Source organism: Apaloderma vittatum, unplaced genomic scaffold (assembly GCF_000703405.1).
Source record: "Apaloderma vittatum isolate BGI_N311 unplaced genomic scaffold, ASM70340v1 scaffold6405, whole genome shotgun sequence".
Classification (NCBI taxonomy): Eukaryota; Metazoa; Chordata; class Aves; order Trogoniformes; family Trogonidae; genus Apaloderma; species Apaloderma vittatum.
In genome coordinates this window covers 46,840-61,793 of record NW_009718737.1, presented here as the reverse complement: position 1 = coordinate 61,793, position 14,954 = coordinate 46,840, and the positions used below count along the sequence as shown (strand labels likewise).

General features: G+C 47.7%; 1 protein-coding gene across 1 annotated transcript in view; it reads right to left on the bottom strand.

Annotated features, from left to right (window-relative positions):
- LOC104274659 (plexin-A4) overlaps window positions 1–14,954 on the bottom strand; it is a gene marked incomplete at both ends in the record, with an annotated part of 130,152 nt that overhangs the window by 80,668 nt on the left and 34,530 nt on the right. The window contains 4 exons of the mRNA XM_009870353.1: window positions 706–820; window positions 3,252–3,351; window positions 5,928–6,081; window positions 9,512–9,635. Of these exons, the coding sequence (XP_009868655.1) occupies window positions 706–820; window positions 3,252–3,351; window positions 5,928–6,081; window positions 9,512–9,635 (493 nt within the window). The remainder of the gene's footprint in view (window positions 1–705; window positions 821–3,251; window positions 3,352–5,927; window positions 6,082–9,511; window positions 9,636–14,954) is intronic.

Here is a 14,954-nt window from a genome sequence, read left to right as displayed (position 1 = left end):
ATCAGATCTCTTAATGGGTACTGGTCCCTTGGGCCAGGCAAATAAAGAGCCATCTCAGGTCATTTAGCAGACAGGCCAGGGTGCTTTCAGACCATTCCTGACCAGGAAGTAATTAAGTGGCTTCCTATTTGTATTCTCCTGAGCTCCACTTGTCTGCAAGTGCTTGTTAGTTGCAATACCAGCCAGACAGCGTTTGCAGCTCAGCAGCCAGCTCTGTATTAAGCCCCAAGGTCCAGTTCAGCTCTGCAACTGGCTATGAGGCATTCCTCGACCTCGTCTGGAGGCAGTTTGATGTGCTGGCCATTAGGCACCAAACCCACAAAGCCATAGAGGTGCTAGAATCACGGCTGAGATCCACTGACACCGGAGACATAGCCCTAAATCCTCTCCAGATCTCAGCAGCCTGGGGTACCTGCTTAGCGGCAACCTCCTTCTCTCCTGGAGGAGATGCTTGCCCAGTGTTTCCCATCCCTCCCAGTGCTTTGATGCCAGGCATGGCAATGACTTTCCAAGGTAAAACACTCCTTGTAGTGCATGGGAGGGAGAGGGCAACTCCTAGGTTATCCTGGAGGGTGAGCGGAAGAGGGAGAGGGTGAGACTGGTGGTGGAGAAGGTTTCCTGGAGTTTTGATCTGACCCAGGCTAAAAAGGAACATCAGTTCTGAGCAGCCCACGTGTGCAACGCGCGCCCTGTGCCCTTGCCTACCTCTGGCAGCTTGACTCGTCCTTCCTGGAAGGAGCAGGAGCTGGGGTCATGAGTGCAGACGTGGCGGTACTTGCACCAGTGACACCGGTACGGGCTCTCCACACATGACAGACACCTGGAAATAGAGAGAAGAGTAGTTACTTGGACAGCCAAGTCCTGTCAGCCAACAGGGCAGACCTTGAGGCTGATAACATTTCTCAGAGGGAAATACAGCCCAGAAAACAGTGCTTTTGCCAGCACTAGCAGAAGGCCAGAGGCTCTGAACCAACCCTACACCGTCAGGTCTCAGGATGGTGTTGGACCTGCCATGGCCTGAGCTGCTTGTCACTGCAATCACAAGCGTATCATACTGAATAGATAATTTAAATTGCATTCATATAATTGTTAACAGAGTAATAATAACTAGATGCTGTGTTTTGGTTGCCCTGTTACAAGCTTTAATCAGACTGCCAGTAGATTCTTGACTTCATGCATAACAAGTGTTCCCCCTTTTGACCACTAAGAAGTCCTGAGTGTAACAAAAATGACAAGAACAGGGGATGGGTGGCAACTGCTACAGCCTCACTGCCTTCACACTGAACTGCACCAGTGCCCTGGGAGATGTGAACACCTTGCAAGAAGGTGTCCAAGGGCTGGTGGGAGAAGTAATGTCCACGGAGGGCAGTCCTTGTGCACCAGCAGCCCCATCTGGCCAATCCTCCCACTCCCACACATGATACGAAGCCCAGGAACAAACTGTGCACCACAGTCAGAAAGACAAGGATAAAGAAAGGAATTTTCTTCCTTTGTGTCCCACAGGCTTATTAGCATGCGTTCTGCCCAGGGCAGTGGGGCTCCTGCAAATATCTGAACTGCATTCTTCTTTTCTTCATCTCATTGTAGAAGGAAAGGCTATTGTAGCAGCTGCTCGGGAAGCAAAGGACATATTTAGGACATCAGCTATTAACGGTGTAGGAAAGAGTCATTCCTTCCATCTTACAAGGTTTTGCTCTTCTGTCCCCCAGGGACCCCATAGAGCAAGAGCTGCAAACACCTCTTCTGGCTGTCTTACAGCACTAACTTACACCCACATCACTTCTTTTTAAAAAAAATTTAATACAATATCTGCTCACCAGCAACCAAACTGAGCCATAACAAGCTCTCTGAACAAAAGAAGCACTAGATGGAAGCAGCTCCTGGTCGCTCACACTGTTGGATATCTTCCTGTAGCTGCAGGCTCTGAAGTACCTGGAGGGGACTTGGTGGGGCAGGGGGGTAATTCTCCCAGCCCTTATGTGCCACTGGGGTTTTAATGGGCAGGGGCGAACAAAACGCATCCGGCAGAGCTTGGCTGATCCCACCTCTCCCCCCTCTCTGTGAAACCTCACTTAACTCCAATCCACTTTCAGCTCTTGGTACAGCGAGCTGTTCTTCAAATTGGTAACAAGTGCTTGCTCTGATACATCAAATTAAAAATGGATAATGTATTATAGTTTGTCAAGTAAGAAACCAAAACATGCCATAAATATTTAACACCACCATCTCTCCTGCTCTCGCCCCTCAACACTTGCTTTCTGACACTGTCAAAGCAGCAGGAACATAGAAATACTATTTGCTTTTCCTTGTGAATTGCTGAGCCGCAGTAATTATCTGCTTTTGGCACTTCTGATGGCTCAGTGGTGGGGACAGAGCTTCTCAGCCTTGCTCAGGGGTGGATCAACCTGCTAGAAGAGCATCTTTCTGCAGGGAAGCTGCAGACCTGCTCCAGTGGGGCAGCTCCTGAGCAGTCCTGGGTGCCAGCTAAAGCCCAGAAGAACGGGATTCAGGGCAGGAACGGAGCTCTCAGGATGGAAAGATGGTCTTGATGGAATGAACTGTGTGTTCCCTGCTCCGTTCACAACATACAAGAACCAGAAACTCCTGTCTTTCTGGATCTGAGGGTCCAAGCCTATGCCAACGACCTGGGGTAGGCACCTGCTGGTGGGACTGAGCATGAATGAGGGTTGAAGGTGCCCATGGATGAGGATTGGAGGTGCCCGTGTATGAGCTAGATCCAGCCATCCACAAAAAAACTGCTTAACAGGAAGAAGAAGGGGCCATTTGCTGAAGTCATGACTCACTTGACTCAGTTCTGTGGCAAACTCCCACCAATGTGACGTTCCTCTGCCTGAGGGATACATGAGGATGTATCGTTCCTCAAGCTAATGCCTTCCTGCAAAGGAGGCTCAGCAGCAGTAACTGGTCTTCTCTCGGTCTTCTTACGACGGACCCCACGTGGCAAACTCCCACCAATGTGACGTTCCTCTGCCTGAGGGATACATGAGGATGTATCGTTCCTCAAGCTAATGCCTTCCTGCAAAGGAGGCTCAGCAGCAGTAACTGTTTGGTCTTCTCTCGGTCTTCTTACGAGGGACCCCACCGTGCTGACTGTCACACAAGTTACCCTGACCTGTGGTCACCTCCACACCTAACCAGCTTCCTGAGGGACACATGCCCCAGTCAGCAGTGGGTTCTGTGGCAGATCCAGGGGTGGAATGGAAAGCAGGTATCAAAAGAAATGAACATACGAGTTGTGGACGCTGCAGTTGTAGAAGACGAAGCTGGTACTGGCAAAGGTCATACCCGTTTCCTTGGACTTGAGCTGAAGCTGGACAATGTGATGGTCTCCTGAGGAAAAAATAGACACATCAGTGTGTGACTGCTTTGTTAGCCTAGCCGAGCTTTGTTGGCCATGCCACCAGTCTGTCCCACAGTATCTTGGGTAGTTTATCCTCAATAGATGTAGAAAGTGTAGTAAAATCCTTCTAGAGCTCAGATCTCCAGCAGGTGCATCTCCCCCTCTTATGGTACTGGGATGATGGAATATTTCTTCACTACTGGAAATCATTGTATCTGGGAGTACAGTCTGGGCTGGATGATGATGGCCGGTCTAGACCACACCTCATTAATTTCAAAAATGTGGTGACTGAAGTCACCAAGTAGGAAAGCTAAGCTCAAAGGATGGAATTAGGAGGTTGTTAAGATGGAGTACTGGCCCTAAAGTTCTTCCTTGCCAATGGTTCACTTGATGTCCCCAGAAGGAAGAGACTTGTGGAAAATTTGAGAGCTGGCCCAGACATTGGTGGCCTGTGCATACACTGTCTGAAGGATAAACATACCTGCATTCCTAAGAGGATAAAGAAAAATCTACTTTCTCCTCACCCTTATTTAACATCTCTGAATAAGGTCCAATACCCAGGACAACCGTGCCTGAAAAAGGCCACCTCCAGATCCTGCCCCCAACCAGAGGTTATACCCCGAGAAAGCAGGGTAAAGGAATGAGTAAGGATAGATACCATAATGGTGAGGACAGGCCAGGGGCTCACTGTCTGCAGCCTGGCAAATGCTGATGAACAGGAAGATTCCCATGTGAACGGTTCTTCCAGGTTCACTCACCCCATGCACCCCAAGGTCCCTTTACAACAGCTTTTGGGTGCAGAGAACCCATCTCAGTGTGAGAGATATCCACAAGCCCATGGTGCTTTCGAAAGGACCCATCTGCAGCAAAACTTACACCTCAGCTCCTATGCACCATCTCCTCATTCCCCTTCCCACTGCTCCCATGCTGGCCAGTCAACCGCTACCTCTTCCCACAACCCCAAAAGCCCTGTTCAGAGCCCGTCAGCTGTGGGTAATGAGTGGGCACAGTAACTGCAACAATTTGATGGGGAAGGGACCCATGGTTAATTCAAGACTTTGACCTGGCTGGCCCTTTCACCTCTATTATTTTCCTCCTCACCTGAAAGGTTCATTAATCAATCAAGCCAAAGCAAACTTGACAATTTATCGGGTGCGCTCGCCAGCGTGCACGCCCACCCCCCCACCCGCCCACACGGGCACGCACAGACGCAGGCCCGGAGAGCACACTTCACTAAACACATTTTGCTGCCAGTGCTCGACTCTGTTGCCCATCTGCTGCCGCCGGCTTTGACAGCTCTGTTAACCGCTTCGTATTTAACAACTTTGCCAGCGTCTTGCATATATTTTAAAACAGGATGTGAGGGTTGGACTGCGCCTGGGGCTCAGACGTGCTACAGAGCTGGTTCAAATCCAGCTTCTGGCGCTACATGTGGAGGGCTTGGTCTTTGCAGAGGTGAGGAGCACCAGCTGCTGAAGTTGGTACAAGCCACAGGTGCCCGGCTTCTCTGAAAACCATGCTTTACAGGAATCTCTCTCTCTTGTCCTGTCTCCAGCTTCCACTGCTATTTTTGTTTTCTCATTGATGGGACAGATGTCCATACCAAAGAAACAGTTTTTTGGCATCTCTCTGGGTAGGCAAACGTGTGATAACTCCATGGCACCTGAAAATGCTAATAGCTCTCTGGGGGCTTTGTTTGAGACTGGAATGCAGTTGGGTGCGGTTAGGGGAGAGCAGAGATCACAGTGACGGGTCATATCATTTCATTTTCATTTTCTGAGACAAATTTTACAGAAAATTTTCACAAGAAGCCAAGGACAAAAATGGCAGCAGCCCCTCTGCACCTCTCGAGGTGATCAACAGGGCCAAATCCTTGCAAAGAGCCACAGGTGCTCTTGAAAGTACCTGGAAAAGTTGTTACCAAAGGAAAACAAAACAGGACAGGGAGTTGTGAGTGGAGGGGTCATCCTTGGAGAAAAGGTAGTTTTCTGCACTAGATGACTTTGGGAGAGGAAGCCAGTAGCAAACGTGGAATAGCTGAAAACCCTAAAGGCTGACAAGAGCCCAGGCACACACATCTAAATCTGGGAGGAGCAGGATGAAATTACAGACAGGATCGTTCAGGCCCGCAGGGCTTTCTGACTGCTGCGTGGGACGGGATATATTGAGAGCACGTACAGCCTCGTTCCCTGGATTGTATAACACCAGCCTTGGCAAAAAGTGAGCAAATATCCCACATTCATTTCTTGCCTTTGCTAGGTATATGCAACTGCCACTCGGTGGCAGTCTGAAAACATATAGTACCACACATACAAGCACCTTAATGCAGGTGGTGGCTTTGCAGCCCAGTGCTTGCGTGCATAAACACACACATTCAGACAACGTGCAGCTCCACCAGCACTCACGGGCACAGCGTCCCACCTACTCCCTGTGCTTTGCATACCCCATCCTCGGGCTTTCACAAGCCAAACTCTGCTCTGGGAGAAAGCAGAAGGAGAGACATGGGGGTGTGGAGTGAGGAAGGGAGGGAGAAGTGGTACAGATTGAGGAGCTGTGAGATACTCACCGTTCTCTGTGATGATCTGGGGCACCTCTTTGGCAGCTGGTGAGATGCACTGGATCTGACTGCCCACCACCAAGCCATCCATCTCCGAAAGGTCCTCAAAGGTACAATTGACTCCTGCTGACAGCTCGGGGACGTTGTAGGTCTCCAAGACCAGCTGCAAGCGGTGGGAGGGAAGAAGAAAGGGAAGAAAAAAAAAAAAGAGAGAATACTAAGCTGAACAACAGAGCTGGGTCAGCAGGAGAGAATTACACTGGAGAGGTTGGACAAAGAGCCTCTTGCTAGAGAGAGCATCCTCCTTCAACAGAAAGCAGCGATTCAGGAGAGGGATGTGTGTGCGGAGGGGGAAGGGGATGAGATGCTGATGCCGACATAAGTGGTACGTGGCTATGCGGGGACAACTGCACTGCACCCCAGTGCTGGCTGGGTCAGTGGAGGGGAGGGAGTGCTCACTGTCTCTCATGCAAGTGTAAGGTTAGGCAGGGGGTCTTTGGAGCCAGCCGTGAAGACCAGGGCTTTGGTGGCCCCGAGGCACGCGGTTTCTGAGGAAGGTGACTACTACTCACAAGAGGCACTCTGCAGACTACAGAGAAACTGTAGCGCTCCAGTCTAACTCTCTACGGCCTGCTCTCCTAGCATCAGCAGATGGGGGAGCGCTCTGTCACCAAGTTCCTGTGTAAGGAGAGTCTAGTTACAGCCTTCAGTCCGCCACAAAAAAAAAACCAAACCCGCTGTCTCTAGAGGCACAGCAAACCTCTCCTGCCCATCCCACCAAAGAAAGAGTTGGCTCTGGGGACATGTTGTATTGGGGCTCCATACCCCATAAAAAAAAAAAAAAAAAAAAAAGAAAGAGGAATTGGCCATGGTTTTAAAATTCACAACACCCACTGGCATTGCTATATCGTTCGTTCACGGTCATGAAAAAAGGAATCTTTTTTCCACCATCTTCATTTGCTGGAGAAGAACCCTCATGCTTCTAACTTCCCAGACCTGCTAATGTCCTGCACCACTGTGAGACTGAGGGTCCTGCCCAGCCCACCAAACCATGTCCGAACACAGAGAGGCATCCTAGGTACTTTTAGCATCTGCTGATGACTTAGTAGTTTAGTCTAAATTTAGCATTTTTGCGACCAAACACTAGAGCCAACCACTTGACACAGGCACAAATGCAGAAGTTCTCCACACTTGCTTCCTCCACGAGCTAGCGGAGGCCCCATCTGAGGTGACAGCCACCCAAAGGAGACACAAATGCATGCTGAATTGTTATTTCTACCAGCACAATGAACAGAGGAGGTCAGTTCAGGTGACAAAGCAGGAGAGAGTAACAACATAACATAATGCCTGCTGCTCCCCCACACTCTGTTTTCTTCACTTAAAGAAAGCTCTCTCTGAGCATGGATGATGCTGAATGAAAGCGTTCCATGCAGAAGATGACGCCAATGGATAGACCAGTAGCGCTTGGCCAAAAAAGTCATGAGTCAGAGCGCAGTCTGAAGAGACAAGAAGTCCTACATCCCACACACCTGCTCTGGAGCTGCTGCAATGTGGAAAGAATGGAGCCTTCCCCCAGCAAGTATCTCTTCACAGAGATCTCAGAGCCCTGGACTGAAACAGACTCAGATGCACTTTCACAAATCCCTGTTAGCGTCTGAAATTTAAAAGATGGGTTGGTCACACAGATGCCTTCTCTGCCTCCGTGGGCAAGAACTCAGTACTATTGACCCTTTCCTAGAATTCGAGCAAGACTCAGTAAGGACATCACCAGCCAAATCTCCACTGGTGCTTCCCTCCTGGTTTGCCAAGAGACTATCTGTGATGAGTGTGGATGAACTGGTTCACCAGTTTATCTGGGACTAGGCTGAGACTCCCATCAAAATGTTAATGCAGATTATTGGGCAACAGTCATATAATGTCAACTTCTGCTCCCAGCAGCTCTGGGTTGACTCGCCTTGGGAGTAACCTAGAGGTAAAGGTCTTTTATTCTGTTATCAATTTCAATCGCCCTGAGCCAGCTAGTCCCCTGGGATTTATTCCAACATGAAAGAATTCAGTGACTACTGAGAGAATAAGAAAAAGAAACCTTGAACTCCCAGAAGAACAAAGGACTTAAGATGTCTCAGATCAGTTTTGTTTGAAGCCTAGGAAAGTAAAGTCACAGCAAAGTTAAGAGGCTGAAACAAAGCAGCAATGATTGGACATACAGGCTTTGAAAGGCTGATTTCATTACCACTGAAGAAACCCTACCATTTCAAAACTTGTCACCTGGAAGATGCCTGGCAGCTGCACCTTGAGCAATTCCATTCAGACCTTTCAGGATGTGGAGGTAGTGACCATCTTGTCCAGAGATGGAGCTTTTGGGGCCTGGGTTATCAGCTCAATTCCAGCCCAAACTAGTATGGCCAAAAAAGACAGAGCCCTATTAGCCCGAATGAAATAGGTGTCTGCCTCTTTCCTGGACTGTGTTGGCATCTTGCCACATAAGGTGTCACTGGCATGAGTCAGGAGAGCAATCACAAGCTGGTTATATCTTCTCCCTAGTGAACAGTGATAGGACAAGAGGGAATGGGAATGGGTTCAAGTTGTGCCAGGGGAAGTTTAGATTGGACATTAGGAAGAACTTCTTCACCGAAAGGGTGGTGAAGCACTGGAATAGGCTGCTGAGGGAGGTAGTGGAGTCTCCATCCCTGGATGTGTTTAAAAAACAGGTGGATGTGGCACTTCAGGAGATGGTTTAGTGTTAGGGTGCTGTAGGACTGTAGGTTGGACTTGATGATCTTAAGGTCCTTTCCAACCTTGAGGTTTCTATGACTCTGTGATTCAACAGAGAATTCTTCCCTCAAGCCCAAAAAATGATCAGGTTCACCTGCTGCTTTGCCAGCATTCACAGAATCACAGAACGTTAGGGGTTGGAAGGGACCTTGAGAGATCATCTAGTCATCCAGCATTCACTGTGTGGCTTTGCTGGCTGCTGACTTGGGTAGCTCGAGGCCATAAAGGTTAAATCTTGTGGTGAAGAAGGCCGCAAGAGATAGCATGAACCTCAGCAGCCTTAGGTTCCTCTACGTAGCACCCCTAGTGCTGGAGCTGGAGCTTGGTTGAGTTCTTGGTGGCTTTAGGAGACATTTCTACCCAAGATGATGTGAACTTGGAGTTTAGCAGAATAACTTATTGGTCTCCATACTTCTAGAAAGTAATTTCTAATCATGATAATATCCCTTACCCAAAGTCCATGCTCAGCTAGAAACAAATCTTTCTTTCTCTCAGAGAAGTAAACCACTACACTGTGTGCACACAACGCTTTCAGGGCACGGAGTCCCTTCAGACCTGCCCTCAGCTACTCACAGCAAACAGGGAATCCTCCTTCCACACTTCTAGACAGAGGATAAAAAAGGCCAAAATGTTCTCCCATGGCATATTTTTGATCTGTGCCTGGAAAGTGTCTGGGGAATTTAATGGACTCTGGAGAACCTCTTGCATCAAACTGCCAGTCCTTCCTACTCATGCTGAAGCCAGGTTGCACATACCTGGGTCTGTCAGACTGCATGGGCAGATTAAACTTGAGGGGGGCAAGGATTAATGTTCCTCACCAATACGTTGTACTGGGAGACGGAGATGTTGTTGGGATGCACGGTGAGCCGGACACATTGCTTCATCTCCGAGGCGAATCTCCGAGGCTCGCTGGAGCGCTCGCACCGCTCCTTTCTCGTGCACCTGAGCAAACGGGAACAAAGAGGGACAGAGTTAACACAAAGCCAAGCTGAGGACAATCCTGGGACATAGGAAGATCAATCATTTTGGATGGAAGGTCAACACTGTACCCTATGGAGCTGTACTAGCCAGAAAACCACACTCGTGTCTTGGAGTGCTCCAACTCCAGTGCTAGGAAACATAGGACCGTTTGGCGGGCTGGGGAGTTGCAAGGATGCTATGAAAGGAGGAAGGGTGATGGGGGAAAGCCGCATCCCTTGGGTAGAATGTAGAACTGTAGAGGTGCTCTCTCTCTCTCCCCACACAACAGCTACTTCAAGGCTGCTGGTCCCTCTCTGATGGGAAGGAGCAGTTGCTCAGTAACTGCTAATTAGCACCTGGTAGATTAAGAGTTTTTTGGAAACTGGTTTGAAAGTGCCTGACTAGAGGTATCCAGCCTCAAACCTTTAAAAAAATCTGTTGTTCCCAATTAGTGACAGTTTAGTGAAAGTGGTGGGTACACGGCACCTGGGCTGCACAAACCCACAAAGCTCACACCACGCACTGATTGTTGTCAGTGCTTTCAGCGCTGTCACCGTCTCCTGATTTATCTGCCTGGTGTAAACACAAGCCAGCCGTGTGAATTGGTAGCGGCGGGCCCCTTTTCTATCCAGATTTGCATTTGCTTAGCATAAAACACATCTGTATTTTACTCCACATGCGCTGCCAAGGCCATCGCTTCAAGGAAGATGTCTGCCTAGAAATCCACAGGGTTAACACAAAAGGACAGCTTCAACTGCATGCCAATTACCTTTTGCCATTAAGCTAATGTTATGGACTTGCACAGGGTGTCTTCAATGGATTTTGTTATTAGCAGTGCTATTACCCCCCATTAAAATCAGCTATAAAGACTAAGTGCGGATGTTAAATTATTCACCCACTCCCAGACTTCAGAGTCTCAGTTGCAAGAGCGCGTGGGGGCTGTTGGAGGGTTAGCTCCACCATACCCCTCAATGTCCTTGCTCCCTGGAGCAGAGATTGCACCTGTATACATGGGGATTTGCAGAAGAGAGATCTATAGCAACACATGCAAAAAGCAACCCAATATATAGCTGAGCCTGAATGTTACAAAGCCGCAGGGCTGGCCTAAAACTTTAGAGCTTGACTTCTCCCTACAGGCTGATGCTAGATAAAATGGACACCCTAATTTCAAGCTCAAATTGCTCCGTGTTTCTGGTGGAGGAAAGTTTTGTATTTCCAGTGTTAGGAATCATAAAGGGAGATCTCTGCCATTCTTGGCATGATCTCAGTTTGCTTTGCAGAGCTGAGAGAGCAAGAGCAGCACTGCAGCTCCCACTCTCCATTCCCTGAGAGCCTTCATCCCGTTAAGTCTCCTTTAGCATTGCTGTATGCTGGCTCAGGAATATTAAATGTGCAGTCTCAAGAGGGCTGAATGGATAGCAGATTAACTGCTCCCAAAACTTTAAGTCCCCTATCGCGGAACAAAAGCCACGGCAAAACGCTGACCTGTGATTTTGTTAAGCACTTCTGTGAAACAAATGGGCGCCGCAAGCCCATCAAAGCTCTGCAGGGCGTGGGAACTCCTCTCCTGAGAATAACTTGGAAGGAAAGCCTTTTGGGCTTGGTGTCAAAACACAAGCACCCTAATTCTTCAAGATGTCCTGCTACCTCCCATTTATTTCCTCCAGCTGCAGCGCAACAGAAATCTCTGGATTTTCTAGTATTCAACAGGCAGATACCCAGGCTCAGTTCAAGTGTAGTAGCGTAGTGGGTTGCAAATGCATCCAGTACATTTGCACAGGAGGACAACACGGAGGTGTCAGTTAAGTATCTAGGAATGGGGTTTGTATTTGCAGCCCTGCTGAGCAGTAATATAATAATCAACATCTTATCTTGCTGTTTACTGGTCATACACATTTAAGACGTGTAACTCCTCAGACCAAAACCTCACTCTGTATTAGACTTGCAACTGTGATATCTGTCGTTAAGGTGTGTTGCCATCCAAATAACCAAATGAAGGAAAAGCAAACCAGTCTAAGGCTGGTTTTAATATAATGTTAAAGTTGCAGCATCAGACTCTCAGGAATTAGGTGCTGCCAGACTGAAAGTAGCTTCTGCACTCCTAAATCTGCTCCTTGCACTGACACACTGCAAGCCAGACTAATTACAGGATCACACATTATTATTCCTTTTTTCACGGGTGACCTCAATTCTGCCAATCCCTAACTTTTGACTTTGGCTGACTGACTTTTTTAATGCAATTCTCAATTAAGACAAAGGGTGGGGGGGGACCTTCAGGACCTCCATCTGTGTTTTGTGCTTCATGGAGGACTTCTGCCAAACTGAACCAAACCAAGCTGAGCTCTGGATCACTGGCAGGATTCAGGCTTTCAAGTCAACATCACAAACGCCTCCTTTGAGCTATCGTGAGGTAACTGACCCCAGCTGCTGCATAAATCAAGACTAAAAGGATAGATCCACGTGTCAGTGGGTTTTGCAGGTTTATCCAAGCACAGGAGCTCTTCTCCAGAGCATTTTGCCCATGGTTTCCCTCATCTTCTCCTCTTCCTTGAGCACCTTATCTATCGTGAGCTGGAGTTTGTGGAACATCCTGTGAGTTTACGTGCCATGTCCTCCCAAGCGTCTGCCCAGAGCCTACAAATGAGGTTCTTCAGAGGCAAAATGCAGTGGATTTTCAGGCGAGAAGAAAAAGGTATGTACCTGCCATAAAGTAACCTTGTCCTTCCTCGGCACTGCCAAATACGTTCTGCCCTCTCCCAAGAGCTGGGGGTAAATGGCAGAGAAAATTTTTTCGGCATGTGCAGAGCACATAATTGCCCCCCAGTATCAGTTTCTTGAATCCCTGAATGGCGTTGGCTGAAACGCAGGAACAAACATGACAAAGCACACGGCGGCTGAAGGCAGCTGCCCAGAGGGGACATTGCAGCCCCAAAAGTAAGTTCAGCAAATTGTAAATAAAGGCAAATGGGACTTCTAACAAATAAGTACTTCCAGACGCAAGCGGTTGCCTTGGAAAAGTGGTCACTTGGAAGGCAGCTGCCTGCACGCGGCAGCTGGGCTGTGAAAGGGATAATGAAATACCCCAACCCCTACTAATCATTTCTGTTGTCTCTGTTGAGAGTCAGCGGGTACTTTGGGGCCTGGGATGTTGCTGCGACTCTGCTGCGCTCTCATCTGGTGTGTCTGCTTCAGCTTATGCAGAAAAAAGAAACAACAAACCTTGTGCTGCCAGTAACCATTTTGCTTTAATAAAATATCAGTAACTCTAACATGCTGGGCCTGTCAATATGCCGAGATCGCTTTCCACTGCCATATAACCTAATCCAACGCTATTCATGCTATAATTAGCTGGTGTGTAACTCCCACCCAGTGGCATCACATCACACTTAAGACACCTAAAAGAGCATATTCCACTCCTGTACTTATTTGCATACTATTATGGTGTAGACACGGCACTTCTCTGTATGTCTTAATAACACCTGCTATTTCATTATCAACTGCATATTTAACAATTGCAAGTGTCCTGCTTCTGCCCAAACCATTAACACAAACACTAAGAAACCGGTCCTACCGCTGAACCATGAGGAATGTTATTTCCTCCTCATCTCCCATCAAGAATAAATACTGCTAACGCCAACCCTCTGTTCACCATCCACCAACCAATTATTTTAATAATGTTAAATTAATACTTGGCACTTTTATAGCATCTCTCATCTGAGGATCTCGAAGGGCTTTGCCTGGAGCTAATTAAACTTCACGACGCTTCTGCGTGGTTGAAACAATAACATGCAGGGATGGGAAATTGAGGCACAGATGCGTGTGTGTCAGAAAGCAGAGTAAAGCCCAGGTCTCCTGAGGATGAGATGGATGAAGGCTCTGGTCTGGGATCCAAGAGATCATGGTTAAATCCCAGGTCTGCCCTCTGGGACCTAAAGTAACCACATTCTGCAAACACCAGCTGCAGAGGGGTAAGGTTCTGTTCCACCTCTGCAACGAGATGCTATGGGCTCTTCTGCTTGGTCAAACCAAGCCCCGACTCCTCTCACCACCTCCAGGGTTTGTCCCTAAATATCCAAGGTCAAAAGGGTTAACGTGAAGCCCCAAAATCTTTGGAGAGGCTGAGAGAAGACTCAAGAGCTCCATGCACCTGGATAGACCAGGTACAGGATGAAGTGGGGTACTCCTCCACCTGCAAGCTCTTTGTTTTCCCCGTGAAGAGCATGGAAAACAAATAATTGTCAGCCTAACAGAAGGCGTATGTGCCATGTGCACGCTTCCACCTGCCTTTGCTTCTCAATGAAGATGCATCTTCACTATCCTGTTATAGAAAAAAATCCCTTAAACAACACCCTACACACACACACAACCTCCCTGTCCAAACAAAAAAAACCCAAAACAATAACAAAATGACCTTTATTTTTCATCCTGGCCTCTTTTTGGCTGTATCTTTTTTCCCTCCATGCCCAACACAGTGGGATCTTGAATTTTGCTGTACCCTCACCACGTGGTCCTGCAGACCCTCATCCCCATCCTATCAGTTTACCCTAAAGAGTCGCTCTCGTACTTCTCTGGAGCATTGCATCTCCTTTTCCTCCCACCTTGGGGTTGTGTCTTTGCCAGAAAGACCTCATGGGATCTGGACTAATGGTGATAACAGGTATTGCAGTCAAAAAACTAGCATATATTCCCAACTGAGTCTTTCTTGTTTATATCCATAGCTGTTTAAAAAAAAAGAAAATACTTTAATTCTCTTTTTTTCCTTTTTCTTTTTTCTCCTTCATTTTCCTAGAAGCAGACTAAAATATCCAACTTTTTGAATACGAGACCAAAAGAAAAATGTCAGTTTTCTGGCAACGGAAAAGGTCTTATCTGCAATTTGGTCAATTAAAAACAATTTTCAAGACAAAAGACTGGTGATTGGATCTGATCAGTCATTGCTACTCAGAACAGAGGGATTTTTTTTTTAAAAAAATGGCAATTAGCACATTATACAGATTTTTTTTATTCAGGAAAAAAAATAATCTTGCCATTAAAAAATAAATTCCAAGGAATAAAATCCAAATAATTAATCTTTTCTGGGGGGAGAAGCTTCACCATTTAACGCACAGCAGTTTTCTCTTGACTGTTTTTGCATTGCAAGACTCATAATCTGCCCACTGAGGTGAGCTTACAGGGGAGAAGAAGGGGACGCAGCATCTGTATTTGATGCCAAAGGTGGTGGGGAACAGCAGGAGAGACAGCTCAGTGGTTTGGGTCAGCTCAGCAAACCGAAATGACACCCTTGCACCACTTCCAAACAGG